At 48.0% G+C, this 19,849-nt stretch overlaps 2 protein-coding genes across 5 annotated transcripts; one reads left to right on the top strand and one right to left on the bottom strand.

The window, feature by feature from the left end:
* The first annotated feature begins 615 nt into the window (after positions 1–615).
* RFC2 (replication factor C subunit 2) lies at positions 616–6,990 on the top strand. Its single transcript, XM_042830148.1, has 11 exons — positions 616–787; positions 1,275–1,344; positions 1,776–1,817; positions 2,166–2,272; positions 3,137–3,238; positions 3,845–3,945; positions 4,610–4,767; positions 5,113–5,178; positions 5,670–5,750; positions 6,116–6,229; positions 6,691–6,990. The coding sequence occupies exons 1-11, from the start codon at positions 657–659 to the stop codon at positions 6,799–6,801; spliced, it is 1,083 nt and encodes a 360-aa protein (XP_042686082.1). The 5' UTR covers positions 616–656; the 3' UTR covers positions 6,802–6,990.
* Positions 6,991–7,105: 115 nt separating this feature from the next.
* LAT2 (linker for activation of T cells family member 2) lies at positions 7,106–19,191 on the bottom strand. 4 transcript variants are annotated; one of them, XR_006170795.1, is made up of 14 exons: positions 18,968–19,188; positions 16,323–16,428; positions 15,711–15,747; positions 14,774–14,817; positions 14,087–14,135; positions 13,776–13,819; positions 13,360–13,398; positions 12,915–12,945; positions 12,646–12,701; positions 12,423–12,482; positions 12,245–12,307; positions 11,854–11,941; positions 9,242–11,054; positions 7,106–7,997 (listed from the first exon to the last, which is right to left on the bottom strand). XR_006170795.1 is itself a non-coding variant. In XM_042830150.1 (14 exons), exons 3-13 carry the CDS (start codon positions 16,408–16,410, stop codon positions 11,856–11,858), a joined length of 597 nt encoding a protein of 198 aa, XP_042686084.1. In that variant the 5' UTR covers positions 16,411–16,428; positions 17,349–17,419; positions 18,968–19,191; the 3' UTR covers positions 7,106–11,054; positions 11,854–11,855. The 4 variants fall into 4 exon arrangements, 2 of the variants coding, with proteins under 2 accessions (XP_042686084.1, XP_042686083.1); XR_006170796.1 differs by having other exon boundaries at positions 7,106–9,604; positions 9,941–11,054; XM_042830150.1 differs by adding an exon at positions 17,349–17,419 and having other exon boundaries at positions 7,106–11,054; positions 18,968–19,191.
* Positions 19,192–19,849: the final 658 nt, after the last annotated feature.

The following is a 19,849-nucleotide window of genomic DNA, read 5'->3' as shown; positions in this document are numbered from 1 at the left end:
AACACATCACAGAAATCTGTCATCAGGCACTCTGCATCAATTCTCACAAATAGTCTTTCAACCAGCCCTTATCAGCAGTAATCCTGCATGTACAGTGGGAGAATTAACCCTGGCCAGGAAAATTATATCTTATCCAGAGGCTGGTACTTCCTAAGAGCATAACAACTGTTTAATTTGGCAAGAAATCAAAGCATGACTCGTGTGCTGTACTGACAGGCTTTTATGACCGACAGTGCTGTATGCAGCTGCAGTATTTTACTGCCTCACATCGGCTCCTGCTGAACACTGCAGCAAGTTATATCCGAAGGAAAAGAGCAACACAGTCAGCCTGAACGCTAGGACAGCAACGTATTCATGTGGTATTCGCGTTACAAACGTTCTGAACGCTGGGGAAATAAAGCCAATTGCCCTGTCCTTGTATGTCACACGGAAACATCTTGATTTAATTTCCTAATTGAAGGAAGACGAGGTTAACCCACACTTATGTCAGGCCGCGTAAAGCCCGCTGACCGCTCACAAATCCCCTCTCAAACCCACGGCTCCCCGCAGAGCTCCGCCCTACGGCCTGCCTCCCCCACGCCCCACGAGGCGGGCCCGCAGCGCGGCCGCCCCTCACGGAGGCGGCGGGAAAGCGGGCCGGGCCTGCAGCCGCCGCGATGGAGGACGAGGAAGAAGTGGTGGAGGTCACGGAGGACGAGAAGGCCGGGCCCGCAACTGCTGAGAAGCGGGGGCCAGCCGACTCGCTGGGGTCCGCCCCTGCTGCCGGCGGCCATTACGAGCTGCCCTGGTAAGATGCGGGCCGAACCGCTTCCTCAGGAGAGAGCGCGGGCGGCCGCGCGGAGCTGAGGGAAATGGAGCTGGGGGCGGGAAGAAAGGCCGAGCGGCGCGGCCATTGGTGCGGAGCGCGATGGGGGGCGGGGCCTGGCGTGGTGTAGCCTATGGAGAAAGTGGAAGGCGGGGCGTAGAGTGGCCTATGGCGGGAGTGAGTGGGCGGGGCGTGCCGTTGGCGGGAAGGCGGCTGTGCGCCCCGCGGGCTGCGCGCGGGGTTCCATCTTTTCCTTTAAAAAAGCGAAAATAAAATAACTTTCAGACAGTTTGTGCTGCGAAATGCTGCTCTTGGCATCCCTGCAGCGTTCGCATCAAAGACACCTCCTATTATCTTTGTCCCGTGTTGTCTTAATGCCCCGTGTAATCTTAATCTCCTTTTCCAGTGGTGTAGGGCACTGTTAAAGTTCGGTTAGATGTGCCTCAGTGCTTGGGTTTTATTTCTACAGGGTGGAAAAATACAGACCTCTGAAGCTATGTGAAGTAGTTGGAAACGAAGATACAGTGAGCAGGCTGGAGGTGTGTGGCTGTTGTTTATTCATGGGTGAGATGAAAAAATGCCATTTTGCATCCATCCCCGGAGCAGAAACAGAACTTCCACTTTTCCGTCTCTGAACATTTGGACAAGAAATTTTCTGAATTTCTTTAGAAGTCACAAGTCTTAGGACAAATCTGATCAGTATTCCAAATAAATACGCCTTCTGTACTTGGGGTGCTGTGCAAATTGGCCACAGCTTAAATACAACTTTAAAAGTTGTGCCTTGTAGTAATTTGGGGACTGACCTTTAACTGGAAGAAAGCATGGAAGCAGCAAGATTTAAAAAAAAATAATGAAAGCAGGAGAGAAGAGACACGGCAGCTCTTTCTTAAGGTTAAAATGGAATAGAATTGGAAACTTTGTTCCCTCTGTGTTCTTACACAGGTGTTTTGTTGTTGTTATTCTTTCCTAGGTCTTTGCAAAAGAAGGAAATGTCCCAAATATTATCATTGCGGTGAGTATTGCTGTGGCATTTGGCTGTGTCAGTCCCAGTCCAGAGATCCAGGCATGACCAGTGTAGATTTGCACTGTGGTACCACTGAAAGAGATGGTATGGTTGCAGAGCAGTATCTTCAGCAAAAGACACAGCAAGTAAACAACCTTCTGTTACTGAAATACTGAAAACTAACTCGGCCCTTGGGTGCCTATTGAAGCATGTCTTGTGCTTCTCTGCTGCTGGAGGCAGGATCCTGAGCTCAGGTCACTTCTAGCTGTGGCTGCAGCTGATTTTCATGAGTGGGGAGCATTGTAGAGACTACAGGTTAGGAAATGGCTTGGCACTCATCAGCAATTGTATTTCCAGGGTCCCCCTGGAACGGGAAAAACCACCAGCATCCTCTGCTTGGCTCGTGCTCTGCTTGGCCCTGCATTAAAGGATGCTGTTTTGGAGCTGAATGCCTCAAATGACAGGTGAGAAGGAATAAGCCTTATCAAGCTTAATGAAGAAGCAAGTATCCATTTTTATTTTTAGTTGAACTCAGGCCAACTTGATAATATTACAGTAAGGCCCCTACTACTTTAATGTAGTTTTTCCAACTCAAAATTAGGCGATTTTTGGTGTCCAACTAGCACTGTAGATATTATCACTTGATGTTTTATAAACTCGACAGGAACTGCCATGTAAAAAAATATAAACAGATGGAGTGCAGAATACATAGTAGTACTGTCTTCTCAAATTTACTTCAGAGTTATGTTTCCTGCATCTGTGAAGATCCTCCTAATGAAAAGTGAATGAGTTATTTATAATGAACCCCTTCAGTGCTTAGGAAAAAAAAAGGGGAAGCGATAGAAATTAAGACTGTATGGGCAGTTGGGAGTAACTGTAGGATAAGGATGTTAGGTGTGTAGAAGGCACTGACTCTTCTGCAGCAATCAGGCACTAAAGGCTGATTATATTTCCCAAATTCTGTAGCAGACACTGTTTTGAGGACATTTCACAGAGGGTTAGGAATGCAGTAGTTTATACCAGCCTTTTTAGTTCCATAGCTCTTCCACAAATCATGGCATAACATGCATATTCTAAACAGAACAAAAAAATAAAATCCTTTATTTTTAAAAGTAAGTCTTTGCTGGGACTGTTTAGGAAGGGATCCATGTTGTGCTAGCACAGCTTCACAATAATTGTCCTGGCACAGCTGACTGCTTACTTTTGAACGGAAATGAACAGTGTAAGAATGGGGAGCACAGGAGCAGTCCAGCCACTGTGGCTGCTGAATGAAAGCCGTTATGGAATTTCACCCGACTGAACATAAATGACTTCAATTGTTGTTCCAGAGGCATTGATGTAGTGAGAAACAAAATCAAAATGTTTGCTCAGCAAAAGGTCACACTTCCAAAGGGTCGGCACAAAATCATCATCCTCGATGAAGCTGACAGGTACACTGTTTTTTTTCTTGACCCCAGCTACTATGTGAAATGTTTTCTATCTGTCCTGCTGTCTTGGACGGTATGTGATGTTTTGAGCAGGCTATCAAAAAAGATTTGAGAGGAAATAAATGTGTATTAAACAGTACTCCTACAAAATTCCTCATACTAAGTTGTGATCATGGATTCAAAGGAAATGCTCAATATTGGGGTGAAGCACTTTGGGATTTAGCTCAGTGTAATCTTACCATCTTCCAGTTCACTGGCTGTTTTTCTCTGAAAAGAATCTAGCTTACATGGACACTTAATTTCACTGGATAAAAACGGGACACTCTTCTCCTCCTGCATATAAATAGTAGTATTCTTAGCAGTACTCTTAAGTTTGATTTGATTTTACATGTTAACTTTATGGAGGTCTCAATAACTGGCTGAGGTTATGACTGCTGACTGGTTCATGTGCCTGCCAAAGTCTGAGGCTTGCCAATCAAAAATACCAGGTAATTTACAAAGCACTGTCCGATATCAGCGAACTCTAAAACTTGTATAAGAAATAGTCACTAGGCTGCAGCTTTAAGTCAGTGAAGGGTAAAATCTGTCCCAATTCCTTTTCTTCTTCAGCATGACAGATGGAGCACAGCAAGCATTGAGAAGAACAATGGAAATCTATTCCAAAACAACGCGCTTCGCACTCGCGTGCAATGCCTCTGATAAAATCATAGGTAAAGCTCTGTTAGTGCCTGGGGGTTCTGGTCACATGCTCCCCATGCTGCTGGGTAACCTCCAAAGTAGTCCTCAGAACCACTTGGAGCCTGCTTACTGCAAGAAGCCATGGCACTTCAGGAAAATCAAACCACCAAAACATCTCATGCTTTGTAAAACAGCTAATGAAGAGCACGTTTGCATAGCTGATGAACCTTCCAAACAGCTGTTTTTCATGAAAAGTGCTGTGCATGACTGCAGAGCGGATTTCTTCAGGCTTAATCACCATCCAGCTCTGCTACAGCTTAGATTTTTGGTGTATTGTTTACTAGATGTTGAGCCCCTTCTGTTGTCCTGCTTTCTGAAGCGCAATCTTGAAGTTTGCCTGTAGGTGAACACATTGTAGAGCTTCAGACTGTTCTTGTTTAGCAGTTAAAGTAGGATAAACATCTACATTCCAGGAAAACCAGGAGAACAAAAGAAATCGTCCTTGATAGATGTAACACACTTGGGTTCAAATGAAGGACTGTGGTGCTTAAGCAGATGCTGTATTCGCTCTGCTTTACATGTTCTTAAAGTGACAAATCAAGAGTGGTTAAGAGCTTTTTTTCTTCCCAAATGAAATGTTTTTATGTTTGTTGTTAAGAAAAGAGGGAAATGCTAATTATGCATCTCTGTCCTCAGAGCCTATTCAGTCTCGGTGTGCAGTGCTGCGTTACACCAAACTGACAGATTCACAGATCCTTGCCAGGCTACTGAAAATTGTTGAAAAAGAGGATGTACCATATACAGATGATGGATTAGAAGCCATTATCTTCACAGCTCAAGGAGATATGAGACAGGTAAAAGAGGGAAGGCAGGGAAACAAAGCCTTCTGTTCAAGCAGCTTTGAGTTGTGGCTCTCAAAGATTCATCTCTGGGGATATAAAGCAAAGGGGAAGTGACATACAGCACAAGAATAACTAAACTGCTTGGTTTTGCAACGTTTTAAAGCTCCTTAAAAGGGAATTGGTGGAAATCAGATACTGAATTTGTTGAGGAAAACAGTCTGCATGCATTTAGTATGCTGCCTCTTGAAAACTTCGTATTTGGTGTCATTTCCCAAGAAATGTATTTCATCCTGAGGGGTGCAGTCAGAAGCAGAGCACTTCACAAAATAACTGAAGTCTTTCTTTTCCTTTTTGCAGGCCTTAAACAACTTACAGTCCACATATTCTGGATTTGGTTTCATAAACAGTGAAAACGTCTTTAAGGTCAGTAGTGCTGTGAAACAGTGCAGGTAAAAGTCCAACACTGTAACTGTGTGAGACCTGTCTTCAGATATACGTGACTCTGATTGTGCTTTACCCCTTTGCAGACACTGATAGATGTAGCAGTGTTGGCAATAATCAAAGAAGTGTGCCTGGCTTTTGAAAGGCGGGAAGTGTTTGCAGTCCCTAACAGCATGTCTAAGACTTTCTGCCTTTCCTGCTCTTTCAAAGCACGTGAATCACATAACTGCTGGGAAATTGCACACTGGTAACTTTTGAGTCTGTTACTTGAGTGCTCTCATGCAGTGCTATCGAGTCTACCACAGTGGGATTGTTATGTTATCAGAAGTGTCATACAGCTTAAAATGTAATTAATCTGTATTGTAAGACATTCTGATTCAATATTTGAACTGTATAAAAGCTTGGTGAGAACACTTGGGAGCTCAATTATGGGATGTTCTAGTATTCTGAAGTGTAATATTTGTTTGATACAGGTATGTGACGAGCCTCACCCTCTGCTTGTGAAAGAAATGATACAACACTGCATAAATGCAAATATTGATGAAGCATACAAGGTGGGTTTTGTGTGTTCTGTGTGCAGACACAACTTTCCTCTGCAGAACATCTGTTTGATTTGAAGAATTCAGTGTGCACTGCTTGCTCTTTATGAATAGGGCAAAACCATGCATCCGAATTGCTGAGTGAAATCTCTTCTTTACAGGAGTTTGTTCAGATGAATAACCCATCAAGCAAAAAAACCCACCCAAAAACAACAACCCGAGCAGTAATGAAATCACTCACTAAACAGAATGAATGTTAAATTGTTTGATAAACAGCACGAGTAGTTTCACCAGTTGCACGTGCCTGCCTCAAAAATGAACGTGCTTGACTCCAATGATCGGTTTTGCAGATAAATGTGGGATTGTTCTTGCCTGCACAGATCCTTGCCCACCTGTGGAGACTTGGATACTCTCCAGAAGACGTGATTGGCAACATCTTCCGTGTGTGTAAAACCTTTCAAATGCCAGAATATCTGAAGCTGGAATTTATCAAGGTTAGTATCAAACTGCTTACTTATGGGGTCTTTTTGTCTGTTACAGAAAGAGGATGGGATTTTTATCGCAGGGCAAGCTCAGAGTTTTCTGCTTGCTGTTTATTAGTGTAAAAAAACCGTATTTGTTATTACTGTTTTCTTTCTTACCCTGCATTATTAGTTTGTGAATAAGAGCAGTCACTTGACATTCAAAGTCTAACACCCCACAGAAGTGCCAGATGTCACTTCAGTGATCAACTTACAAAGAAAATGGCGAAACGAAAGTTCATTTAAGAAAAAATACCTCATTCTAATTAGTCTACGTGAGAATGCAATAGTCCATAGCCACAAATGGTTTTCTTAAGTTCAGACAAGTCTGAAGATAGTTTCTTAGGGGTGAGGGATATAGTGGAGCATCATCGGTCGGACCGTATGCAAACTGCAGGACAAAACAGAAGGTTTGGCATTGTTTTTCTCTCCAGGAAATTGGCTACACGCATATGAAGATAGCAGAAGGTGTGAACTCACTGCTACAAATGGCTGGACTGCTTGCCAGGCTGTGTCAGAAGACTGCAGCTCCTGCAGCAAGTTAGAAACCTGACTGAGCTGAAACCTGTGTTGTGGAAGGCGAAGGCCTGGTGTGTGAGGTCAGCAGCTCTGTTTGTCCTGAATTCTGTCAGTCTGTTTTTGCTAAATCCCAGAACCAGGTTCTATCATCAAATTAACTTGCTTTTTTTTTTTTAATTTAGACAAATAAAGCTTTAAAATCTACTTTAACTCAAGCAGTCTTGTACCTGTTGTGTGATTTGGGCAGAGGAGAGGGCTGACAGCTCAGGAGGGAGGAGCAATGGCATCTATTACACTCAACAAAACTGCCTATGGCAACGATACCAAGACTTAACAGCAGGAGAGACAAAATTTTAATCCCTTTGTTAATGATTACACCTCCTGACTAATCATGAGAGGTGGCCTCACTGAAGCCAAGAAGGAAAAGTTTTTGCACAGAAAGAGACCTTAATGAGGTTACAATTAAGGCATGTTGTGCAGGCACCATTCTGGATGTTATTTTTGTGTGATGGTAAGGAAGATATTTCACCAAACAAGTACAGAACAGTACACATTTCTTAATGCTGATTGTTTAGGACTTGTTTAGGCTAATTATTTAGGATTGACAGCTAATTATTACAGATACTACATCTATAATATTTAAAAAACATGTAAGTTCAGAGGTGCTCTGCATTTGCATTCCATTCTCTTTTCTCCATTGTGCAGATTAAGTAATGTCATTTTACTGTAGTTTCAATAAAAAAAGCTACAGCATCATGGTTTCCTCTCTGCCTGGTTTTGGAAACCACCTTGCGAGCTCAGAGGAGCAATAAAGTGTGAAATGCAGAGTGAAAACAAATATAAATTTAATGTGACCACCTCTATATCTGATGTCAGATATGCATCTCTAAGCAGAGCTGTCTTGAAGTACCTAAATACATTCTGGTTATAGCAGTGGAACAAAGCACGGTAGAGGTACAACTCTCTGGTACCTGCCCTTCACTCCACCCCTCCTGTTGAAGATTACCACCCCCAGCATCCCGTTGCCCACACCATGTTGTTTCAGTGCCAAGCTGATCTTTACTTGCAGTATCAGCCCAGGGGCTGGCCCTTGTGCAGAAGCCACAGCTGGTTACACCCTTCATTTCTCTGATTCAGCCCCAGGGGCGATGAGTTTTAGCAGCAAAGACGTAGCATTCTAAATTGCACCCTCAGGACTTTCTGCAGCTCCTCTGACAGAGCTCTAAGACAAAGGAAATCAAGATGATTGTCAGTTAAAGCACAGACACTTCTGAGTTGGCTCCTGAATGGAATAAGGGAAACAGTTCTTATGGATACAACACCCACAAGTACATTCTCCTTTCACTAGGTATTAATCAAACTGTGGTAAGTTTGATTTGCTGACAGTGATTTGTCACTGCTAGCACAAATACTGTTAAAATATGTGACTTACAGTGTTGTATTACAGACACTGCATCACAGCTTTTGTCCACAAGAGCTTAAATAAAGCACGTTATTTAGACAGTAGGCTAATATTCCCTTGTCTAAGCAGTTTGCTCTGGTGGTGCCAGCGCAGGAGTGACAAACTCAGAGGATCACAGGTGCTGTTTCTGTCTGGTGAGCAGCTTTCTTTTCAGCACATTCGCTCGGTGCCTTTCAGCTCCACTTTAGAGCCAGTTCACTTACAAATTAATGCTCCACAGCACTGGGGGGATTTAGTTATACTCGCCTTCACTTAGAAGAGGAACAGTGTCAGAGGCCATCAGCCTCCTGTGCCAAATCTGATTGCTCCCTGTGAGTGCAGGGCTGCTGCTTTCTGGTAGCTAGGTAAAGCTTCCCAGCTCCATTAGCCATAGTGGCTGGGCCAAAACTACATTTCTAATGTGTCTTCTAACATTGAAACCAGGAAGAAAATTGCTCACTTGGCTGTCTCCCTGATGTGAGGAAAAAGAGCTACGTGTACCCAAGGGAGATGTCAGCGCCCTTTGAATTACTGTCAGGCAACACAACGATCTGACAGTTTGGGTTTAGCACCAGAAATCCTTACATACCTGAAAATGAGTTCTGAAAGGACAGTTAATCAGTGAACACGTGTGTGTACTCACCTGCTGCAAAGAGAAAGCTCACGTTTCAGAACAAGACTAAAAACATCGACGAAGTTTCCCTCAGCAGTGCCTGGATATCTTCCAGCACAATGAGATCACTGGCTGAAAAGCACTTCAGGAGCTTTACAACCCTAAGGAAGGATTTGCTGCTCTCTGCAGTTGGCTGCTCTGGAGATTGGAAGGAGGGCAATTTGCTCGGACTCCCACAAAGGTGAGGGAATGTACACCAAATCTATTGCTCTGCCTGCTGACACTCGGCAGCTTTCAGATTCTGGCAATGAAGGAACCTCATTGCAGGAAAATGTAATTCCTCTAATCCCCCTCCCTGCTTAGCAAGGGGAGCAGTAAATCTTGCATTTTAATCTTTTGGCAGCACACTCACCTATTGGATAGAACATCCCAGGAGGTCTTTGAATCTACCACTGCATGCCAAGAATCTTTTAACTGCTGCTAATCACATCCCAAGCATTTCATGTCTCCCTCTGGGAATGAGATGAACCACAAGTGGGTGCAGCATCCTGGCACATCACTGAGAACGCAGCTCACCCTTTTCCTCTAGCAGATCCTGAAAAATCTGTGGTCTGCAGCAATTGGTGAAACGTGAGAGCTTCTTCAGAGAAGACACCAGCAATGGCAATTTCATGGGCCAGGTGCTCTGTTTCAGTAGCAAAGGCATCTCCTCATTTCCTTGGCTGTCCATGAGCCTGTGCAGAGCCAGCATGTCTGCTCCGTGAGGCTGTGTCCCCTACTTGTGCAAAGTTTCAGCATTTAAACATCAGAAACCAGAGCGTGAGCAAAAGCTGAAGGGAAGGGTTGGGGCAGGCAGAAAGGCAGGCTGCTGTAGCTGCACAGGCACAACGTGCACTGCATCCTCTGTCCCTAGAGTCCCGCGGGAGCAGGAATGCATGCATTTGTAGCAGCTACAAGTACATTTCCCAAGCCAAGCACCAAACCACCTGCTGCTGCAGCTACACAAAGAGTGGCCCCACACTCACAGCAATTCTGCTGAAAATAGAGCTGAGCACGAACAGCAGGAAGCACCTGACATCCTCTTCTCCCACTCCAGGGCTCTCACCCTTACCTCCACTTCTCTGCACATTCTGACCAGCCCCAGAGATGTGTGCTGTGGGCTGTGTCCCTTCTTGAAGCGCAGTTCTGAGACGGTTCTGAGGAATAAAGCTGCATGGAGTGATGTTTTCTCCCAGCAGGATCCCACACATCACCCTGGGTCACTTCTACACATGCTATCAAGTCAGCTTGTGTCACTTCATCAGAGATACAGCACCCACATTGCAGCAAACCACTATAGAAAAACCTGGATTTTCTTTGAGGGCTTTTCAATTTTAATAAATAAGTGCTAAGATGGTGCCAGACCAGTGCACGAGGGCCCAAGAGGTTACACTTCAGGACTGATGTTCCAAATCTCAAACAGTGCTGCAGTTTGTGAGGCTGACAGCGGTGGATCAAACCTCATCAGTCGTTGCAGCATCTTTGTATCGTTATAAAGCAGATAAGGAAAGACAAGGAGAACTGCCACAGACACTGCGAATTACAAGCTGCAGATGAGGGCTTAATCCTCTTTAGTCCTTAGCTTTTGTAACAGTCTGGTATCTCATTGAGCTCCAGAGAAGCACTGCTGCTGTAAAAGCAACCTCTGCCTTGCCAGTTCCTCTCCTGTAGGAAACAGCTTCTGGAGGAGAGCGTAGGAACTAAATCAAAACCTAATCCCTGCCTTTGAATACCGCCGTGCATGAGTCAGCCTGACAAATTAAGTAGTTGGCTGCACTGCAGCTCGGCAATTTAAAGAATCATTTCACGCTTGGCAGGAGACAGCATTGAACAGAGCAGCCGTGCTCCCTCCAGCAGGCAGGCCTGGAAGGGAGATGGGACCAGGAGTTCACAGCATGTCCATGGGAACTGCTGCTGGGCAGGCTTTGCTGCTGGGCAGAAATTCCTCCGGTCGCATCCTTGCTGTTGGATGTCAGGGCTTCAAGCATAGCATCTCTTCCTTTCAACGACACCTGTCCTGTGTGATCTCAGGCACAATTTGGGGAAAAGATGTGACTGAGGGATGGAAAACGCCTCTTGCCCGATGTACGTGCTGGCTGGGTGGGCTTGTGCAGCTCGGCAAAGGGCTTCTTCAGACTTCATGCAGAACACTTGAAATCAGAGGGGGAAACAGTGTCTCGTGGCTCCTGCAAACAGCAGGGAGATAAGGAAAAAGCAGGCAGAACATGCTGCAATTAGCACAGAAATGTAATCTCTGACATTTCTCATGGAAGAGAAGTGGATGCAGGGTTGCTCATAGAAGTGAGTGCTGCAGCCCTCTGCATTTTATTTCAAGGGTGACCTGGCCTCCCTCCCTCCAGACGCTGCTCAAGTTTGAAACAAGTGCTGCTATGAGGAGAGCGGGGTGGCTGTGCTTTGGATGCTGGGAGTAAACCTGAAATGCTCTGTATGGCTTCAGAAAGATCCCATCAAGGAGCCTACCCACCACTGGTCAGTGGTGAGCAGCAGGACCTGCTCAGTTTGTGCAGGTAAATCCCAGAGGCTGGAGCTGCACAGGGACAATCCCACTGGCTCCTGCAGGCTCTCAGGGAGCAAAACCATGAGGGGAGTGGAACTGGTCCCATTCCCTCTCCCAGCCAGGCTCTGGTTGGAGCAGGATGACCAGCATGAGTTACATACATACATACACCACAGATGTATGTATGAGCACAGTGTGAAGTCTTCCTGCAGCTCTTTGAAAGTGCTTTAACTTTTGACTGTCTGCTCAGTATCAGCAGCCAGCAGCTTGCTGCTGAGAGCAGAGCAAAGCATGCAGCAGGAGCAGGGCTCCAGGGGTCTCCTGCTGAGCTCTGCCTCCGTGCTGCAAACCAGAGGGGTTTGGGGCTCTGCCTGCAGTGCGTGGCTCAGAGTTGATCTGAAGTAGTTCTGGGCTACTGCAAGTTCCCCAAGGAGAAAATACAATCCTTGCCTTCCTGCTCCCATTACCTTCACTTTGACAGCAGGACGGCATCTATCGTTGGGTCTGTGTTAACGTAGTCTGGCTCCTCATCCTTGCTCTCTGCATACAGCGTGGCTAACAGGGATGGAAAGCAGCCATCAGCAATGGGGACAGTCTTAAAACACTCCCACCATACACACTGTGTGACCTGTCTCAGCAAATTCACAGATACGTCACCAGTAGTGAGCTGGGCTCTAGAGAGTGCACAGGTGGGATAGCAGCCATCACCGCAGCAACACCCAATGCAGAGATGTGCACACTGCCCTGGATACTTATTGTGGATAAAAACACCTCGAGATGTGGTGATGCCTGCATGGCCCTGAGCACAGTGCAGCACAGCAGCACCCTGCCCACCATGAGCAGCTGCTGAGGACAAACCTTCTGCTTGATGCACCTTCCAGACTTCTATTGCTGCGCTGTTCTCGTAGTCTTCTGCATCATCTGCAAGTAAGAAGAGTTTGGATGGGTGATGCTGAACAGTAAATGAGATAAAATTGGGCCTTTGAGGCTAAACCTCATTAAGGCTCACTACGAAACATGACAGCACCACACTTACCCAGCTCAGAGCTGCAAGGATCACTAATAACGACATTCTGGTAGGAATGTGAGTCCTCATCTTTGGCAGAGAGAGAAAAGGGGAATGAGGGAAATGTGAGTGACACAGGGGAGCCTCGGCACCTGCAGGGCTTTGTGCTTTTGGCAGCTGCCTGCAGGTGAGGCTGTTTGTCCTTTGCATGCTGTGCTGGCTGCTGGAGAAGGGAGGGCACTGAAGACCTTACCCTTGGGTGGGGAGAAGAACCTGTTGTGGCTGTAGTAATCCAGTGGGATAGGCTCCCTATGGAAGGAAAGCTGTGCTCAGCCTCTGCCACCCAAATGCATCCTGCCCGAGGGAGAGCAGCAGGCTGGGGCAGCAGCTGCAAGGCCTCCAGACCCCACAAAGCATCACCCACAGAGGTGATAAGGGCTAACAGTGCCACAGCCCTATGTGGTGTGACACAGGAGCTGTCTCGGTGACAAAGGAGATGGAAAGTGCACCTAGAGCACTTACACGTAGGCAGCATCCCCATGTAGGCAGTCCTCTGCAAACATAAAGGGATTCCCATTAACACACCACACTGCAGCACCAACCCCTGAACACCCCAGTTCTCCTGAGCATAGGCACAGTGGCCAACCCTGCAGGCAGCAAGCCCCAAAGCCAGCAAGGCAGCACTAAGCAGGGCTGGGAGCCCTAGCAGACCAGGACAGGCCCTGCAAAACAGCAGGGAGATTGGGAATTATCCCCTATTTTGAGAAGCAGAGTGCAGTTCTGTGCAGCAATAACTCTCGCTGGGCTGGTGCCAAGCTCCAGGAGGGAGCCAGGGGCTGCTGCAAGCATTCTGTCCCCCCTCCTTGGCTGCTCAGCATAGCCTAAATACAGCAAGTCAGAGCTTGAAAGGCCAGCTCCCATCACAGGGCCATCACGAGCCACCCAGAGCTGCCCACACAGCACATACCTGTCAGGAAGTTCTGGTAGCGGGGCTCAGCACTGCTCTCTGGAACAAAGCACAGGCATGTTAGAGGGCTACGAGGCAGCACAGAGATGGGGAATGGCTGGGGTGGGCTGTAGGTTGCCCAACCCTATTGCTCTAAGTTAGACTGGTGAGCTGCAGCAAAGCAGCCTGCATGTAACACTCAGGATCCCATCAGCTGTCCCTGTGCAGACCACTACAAGCCCCATACACGGCCGCCAACAACCTCTGCACCACCCAACTTTTTTTTACAGCACAGCTCAGGGTGTGGGCACTGAGCCTCTGTTTTTCCCCCCAACCAGTGGGAGCTCCCAGCTACTGGAAGAGTTGCAACACCCGCATGTTTTGCAAATGGATTTTGCAACATCACTACGCACGGATCTGCAGCCGCTGATGCTCACCAAAGCCAACGTGACAGGAGGTGCTGAGCTCCTCGGGGGCTTTCCTGAAAGAAAGAGCTTCCTTTGTGGCTGGGGCTTGAGGGAAAAGAGAGCTAAAACCTCAGCTCTGACCAAGCATCAGGAAAAGCTCTGCCTGATGGCAACAGGAAACACAGAGGAATGCGAGTGGATGAGTTTGGGGTGGGGATGGCCATGCAGCAGTTATCAGTGCAGGGTGTTTTTTGAGCGTGGTGATGGGGAGGAGGGGATTTCTCAGGTTAAGCAAAGTGGGTGCTTCTATAGCTAGGATGTGCCCCATGCTTTCCACCTACCTCGCCAAGTTTTTGGGTTCCTTGATCCGTTCTCGCCTTTGGGTCACAGCTAGCAGCAAGAACAAAACGAGAGCAGTGAGCACAGAGCATCCAGCACTGTGGGCTCCCCAGCATTGCAAAACATCTTCCAAACTATTCCTCAAATGCAGGGCCAGAACGGGAAACAAGCAGTGAGAAACACACTGTGTGTACGTCAGAGGGATCCACAATCTAATTGCTGCCTTATTTCCTGTTTTCCCTCAAATTCACTCAGTCTGGCAGTCTCTGGCACGCTCAGCACCAATTGCAAGATGCACTGCTGGGTTGCAAGCTTGGTTCAGCTCAAAACAAAGACTTTTTGGGGCTGTTTTGGGCAGGGCAGGGCAGCCTTGGTGGCTGGGGATGGTGACATTTGCTGCAGACCCCAACAGCACACTGGCCAGGGCAGAAATCAAAAGGTCAGTGTGCAGCAAGCAGGAAGCAGAGAGAGGTGATGGAGGATGAGTCACTGCATCACCCACAGCCCCGCTCCCACAGCATGAGCAGAAGCCTTCCAGAGCCCACACTCACTGTCCCATTGCTTTAGTTGTGTTGCTTTAGTGACTCGTTCTCAAAGAAAGCATGGATTTTGGTGGGAGCAGCCCAGAGGGATCAGAGGTGCCTTCTATGTGGCTTTGGGACCACCCCTCCCCACAGGGTTCTACTCACCAGAGTAGGACCGAATCACCTCAAATCGCTGCGGGCGTTCCAGCCTGGAAGAAACAGAGGCACCACATCAGCTGAATTTGGGGCACATAACATGGAAACCAGAGTGAGGGCTGCAGATGGCCCCAAAGGGACCCTGAGGATGCTCTTCCTCACGGCCTCCCTTTGGGTCTCCTCCTAGCCTCCATGGTCGAGGTGTGCTTGCGGCCCAGGGGCAGAGGGATGGGCTCAGGGTGACAAACCCTGCTGTGACACTTTGTGCACCAAAACATCACATCCACGCAGGACAAAGCGAGTGCTCTGCCATGGTGAGGCCTCACACACTGCCCGTGGCACCGCGAGCCCTGTGCTGGGCAACCTGACCTCCTTCATACCACGCTTGCTCCTTGATCAAGGGTTAAAAGCACTTTGTTGTTGCTGTTCATAATATCATTTAAGCTGTGGTTTGTCTGTTAGCGAAGGAAATAAGGGGGTGTGCATGTGTATGGTGGTGTTTCCTTCACTGCTCGTGCTGCAGCTGCAGGGCTCTGCCGCGTGGCCCCACCAGCACTGGGCATTGCTTTGCTCATGGAGCACACGGGATGAGGCAGGGTCGTGCCCTCTCTGCTTTTCCAGACCTTTTTCCAGTGAGTTACTGACTCACAGGCCTCGTGGTCACTGCTTCATTTGGGGTCATTCCTTGTGATGGTGTTCCCCTTTATCGGGATGCATCGCCTCGCGCACTGCCAGCAGCACAGCTGGGGTGCAGATGTGTATTTATAAGTGCATTCTGTATATCCTATAATATAGATACATCATAGTGGTACATATACATATATGCTATTATTTGACATTATGTCTGTCCTGGCTGAGCGCTGTGCAGCGCATGCACCAGGTCCAGCTCTGACTTCTGTCTCCCAGACAGATTTTGGGGCAAAGCACAACAGCAAAAGGAACTTACTGACTCCTCTGGTTGCTGTCCTTTCCTCTCTTTGTAGCTGAAAGAAAAGAGAGGAAAAAAAAAAAAGCTTGATGCAAAAGCGTGATGCAGGCATCCGAGACAAGAAAGGGAAGAACAAACTTCTAGTGGGGCCACCAGCCCCATCCTGCGGCTTCACATCCACCATAGAATTGTTTGAGTTGGAAGGTGCCCCCAAAGGCCATCTGATCCCACTGCCTGCAGTGCACAGGGACCCCCACAGCCCCATCAGCTCTCACAGCCCCCCAAGCCTGACCCTGAGGGTGTACAGGGATGGGCACTACCAACTATCTGGGCAGCTTGCACAGTCCTCGCACCACCCTTACTGGAAGCAACTTCTTCATTATACTCAGTCTAGATCTCCCCTCTTTTAGCCTGAAACCATTCCCCCTTGTTAAATCACACCAAACCCTATTAAAGATTCTCCTCCTTTCCCCTCCTTTCTTACAGCCCTTTATATACTGAAAGGCTGCTCTCAGCCCAACCCAGAGCCTCCTCTCCTCCAGCAGCACACCCTGCACAGAGGGAACACCTCTGGAGGAAAGCAGCCACCCATTGCAACCCAGGGTCCCCGTGCCCATGGCAGAGCCTTACCATAGAGCTGGCACCTGACGCAGGCACTCACAGCCACCCCAAGCAGCATCAGCGCAGCGGCTGCCCACAGCAGCTCTGGCTGTGCCATGGCCTGGCCTCATCCAGCCTGGAACACAGTGGTGAAAACTGCTGTCATTTCCACCTGGAACCAGCCCTGCCCTCCTTTCAATGCCGTACACAAACAGCAGTGACCGTATTTTTTGTTCAATAATCAGCAAGGCAAAAAAAAGCAACCCAAACGTGTATCTATATTTCTGATAGAAACATCAGCTGGATTCTGCCCTGCTTTGCACCTTCTCCCTTCACTCATATAAAGCAATAAATAACGTTTCCCTGCCCAAGCTACCAGCCACAGCCATGCACCCTGGCATCACACAGACCCCAGCCCGAGCACTGGGAGCTTTGTGGCCCCACAGCAGCACTGATGGCCGGGGCACACCGTGCTGCTGTGCTGCTGCTGCTCCAGTAAAAGCAGTTTGGGAGGTGTTTTGGTTTTGGGGTTGTTCATTTTCAGCTGTGCAAAGCTGAAAGATGTGGACAGCACTGACCTACTTTGTGCCGCTGTAGGGCATCTCCCTTCCAGATGTGGCTTTATTTCTACAGTCAGGAACAGCAAAAAGGGGTATTTCCCAAATCCCTCGCTGTAATCTGTGTCTGGTGGAGCATCATGCCTCTGCTCCCCACCATAAGCACCACACCAGCCTGATGTACACTAAATGCAAGGCAATTAAAATCTTTTTTTTTTTTTTTGTTACAAAACCTCCTCTCATAAGATACAAGATCTCATTTCTGCTGTACCAAAAACACTTAGTGAACCTCATGAGGTTTGCTGTCATTTCAAAAGCCTAACGGTGCCACGTTTTGCAGCAAGCACTTCAGCATTTGGGTAAAGCAGCTTTAATTCCCCCCCAAAAATCCACATCCCTTAAAAATTTAACTAAAAAAATAATGAAAAGGTGACCCAGATGGGGAAAGCCACACGGTGCAGGTACCCAGCACATGGATGGCAAGGTAAAGGAAACTCACATCTATGTCAGAAAGGAACTGATGGGAGGCAATGGAGTCCTTTACGACAAGCAGGAGGCACTTATCCACTGCTGCTGGGATAGAAATAAAACATGTGGAAGGCTGAACACACTTTCCTTGGTCTCTGCAGCCCTAAATGAAGGGTTTCACCCAGAGGAGGGTCACCCCAGCAGCAGGGCTGTCTGCACCAGCCATGGAGGGAGACCTGGAGTCAGCATGGGGATCGGAGCTCCCACATTTTTAGGTTGCTGAAGCAGACAGCACACAGACAGCATCCATCTGCCAGGATGCCCTGGAAGGCAAAAGTATTCCCTCCCTTCCTGAAAGTTAGTTCTGTGGCCTGCGATTCGCAACAAATGGAGGCTCATTCAGGTTGATTGGGTGAGTCACTGGTGCAAAACTCAAAGAAGAGGAGAGCTAATTTAAAAAGCTTGCTGTATGAAAGGTAGCACATGGGCTTGGTGAACAGATGCAATATGCCGCTCGACTCAGTCTCTAGCATTTCTAAGAAAAGAAACACAGCTTTCTGTCTGCCTCCGTTGCACAGATTTCCAACAGAAGCCATTTAGAAATGGAAATCTCCTACCAAAGGGAGCTCCTGTGGTGGGGAGCACAGCAGTGACAGTGCTGAGCCTTCAGACAAGCTCTGAAGAGGCCCCATCTCCTGCCAGGTTTGACGCCCGCTTAACCTATCTCAGGAAAGCTGCTGTGGTATAGATACAGTCTGCTTTTGTGCAGCTATTCAAGCAGAACGTGCTTTGTTTTACACCAGAAGACGCAGCTCAGTAGAACATGGGACAAAAGGGACAACTGGAATCCACACATGAACTCCCAGAGATGAGCATTTTGGACAATTCAGTTGCACAAACATCTCAGCTGGAAAACAGAGCACAAAATCCTGATCACAACACGAGGATGTATTCCACGGAAATACCCTGTAACTGCTCCCAGCTTCCCTTGTCTTGGGCAGCATTGAAGCCACGTGCTGCTCTTCCCCATGGGGGGATGCCAGAATAGGAACTTAGGATATAAGCAACTTGTATGCAGGTAGGTGCTCCTGTGTCATAAGTAACCTCATCTACTCCAAAGCTCCAATGAGCTCCAATGAACATGAGCCAATACCACACAAGATTATCCCATAATTATCCCCAGTTTTGCTGCCTGTAGCACCCTGAACATCGATCACAGGAGAAAATCAATGCAAAGACACGGCTCTTCTTTCTCACTCAGATCCGTGACCTCAAACACGGTAAAGTAAGAAGCTCACACGTTCATAAGCAGCCAGTAAGTCCCAAACCAGAAGGAAAACCCAATGGGAGCAGCCAACGATGGGGTTTTGGAATGGAAAGTATAGCAGTCCCAGAAGCAGGAGCCAAAAGCGGGGGTGAGGGCAGCTCAGCACAGAAGGAACCCAGAATACATCGATTTATGAGAAGAAAATGCAGAAAGAGCGTAATTAAAAATAATAATAATAAAAAAAAGCTGTGCTGCCACGGGGAGATGGGGTCAGGAGATACTGAAAATAATGCTGTAGGACAGACAAGCCTGCTTGCAGTCTCAGCTTTGCTTCCAGAGGGGTCTCAGTGCTGCTGAGGGGGCGCATTTGGTAATTTCCATACCTTGAAGCTCAGCAGACGATGGATGTGAGCAGCAGCAGCAGAGCAGCATCCAGCATGGAGCTCTTCGGGAGGAGTTTGCAGGGATGACCCCGAACGCTCATCAAAGCAGCCACCCAGATCCAGTCTGGGATCTGTGAGCTCACCGCCACGGGGAGGGGGAAAACCAGCCCGTCCCCAGGCCTCTGCAGGACCCCACGCGGCGCTCAGCCCGGCCCACCTTACCGCAGCCGGCCGGCCCCTTCTGTCCCATCTCCTCGTGTGGGTGCTGGAGGTGGCTCCTCCGGGGATCGTTAGCCAACTGCTGGTTTCCTGCCCCCATCTGAATCATTAACCCCAACATCCGCCGGTCAGCCCCGCTCCGGTTCGCAAGAGCTCAGCTCCCGCAGAAGCAGAAGCGGCTCGTTTTTATGGGCTGCAGGCAGAGGAAGAGGCTCCGATAGCAAAGATTGCGCAGCAACAGCCATGCAAAGAGCCATCGAAGGCCAAGTTGGGCTGATGCCCCCCACACATCCCACGCCAGCAAAGCAAAGCGCTTTGGGATCGCTGCGGTTGTGCTGGATGTCAATGGGAGCAGGAGGGAGGCAGAGCCTCAGAAAGGGCAACGAGGAGATGGAAATGAGAGCCAACCAAGAGCCACTGCCATCCAACGCTGTAGGAACAAACCCACGTGTATTGCACAGGGCAGTGTGCAAACAGCTGGCACTATTCCATCGCACTCCTGCAGAAACAAAAGCCAACCCGAAGCAGTAGCTTGTGATCTTTTACTTCCATTTTTTGTTTTTTTGTTTTTGTTTTTTTTTCCACTTGAAACTAATAAGGAGGGCTTATGAATGAGATTCATAGATGACTCTGCTGGCTCCAAGCCCTGTCTCAGCACAGGAG

The sequence above is a fragment of the Centrocercus urophasianus genome, unplaced genomic scaffold (genome assembly GCF_019232065.1).
Source record: "Centrocercus urophasianus isolate 14NV4802_14NV808 unplaced genomic scaffold, USGS_Curo_1.0 seq_33, whole genome shotgun sequence".
Lineage (NCBI taxonomy): Eukaryota > Metazoa > Chordata > Aves > Galliformes > Phasianidae > Centrocercus > Centrocercus urophasianus.
The sequence above is the reverse complement of the archived record's forward strand: the minus strand, read 5'-3'. Positions and strand labels throughout refer to the sequence as shown.

Excerpts from the sequence above, each read along its gene's own strand:
- LAT2 (XM_042830150.1), bottom strand. The coding sequence starts at position 16,410 with ATGGCACAGCCAGAGCTGCTGTGGGCAGCCGCTGCGCTGATGCTGCTT. Across the intron at positions 13,820-14,086 it reads GAACCCAAAAACTTGGCGAG|GAAAGCCCCCGAGGAGCTCA; the intron begins GTAGGTGGAAAG and ends TCTTTCTTTCAG. Across the intron at positions 13,399-13,775 it reads CTCCTGTCACGTTGGCTTTG|AGAGCAGTGCTGAGCCCCGC; the intron begins GTGAGCATCAGC and ends GCTTTGTTCCAG.
- RFC2 (XM_042830148.1), top strand. The coding sequence starts at position 657 with ATGGAGGACGAGGAAGAAGTGGTGGAGGTCACGGAGGACGAGAAGGCC. Across the intron at positions 1,345-1,775 it reads ATACAGTGAGCAGGCTGGAG|GTCTTTGCAAAAGAAGGAAA; the intron begins GTGTGTGGCTGT and ends ATTCTTTCCTAG. Across the intron at positions 3,239-3,844 it reads ATCCTCGATGAAGCTGACAG|CATGACAGATGGAGCACAGC; the intron begins GTACACTGTTTT and ends TTTCTTCTTCAG.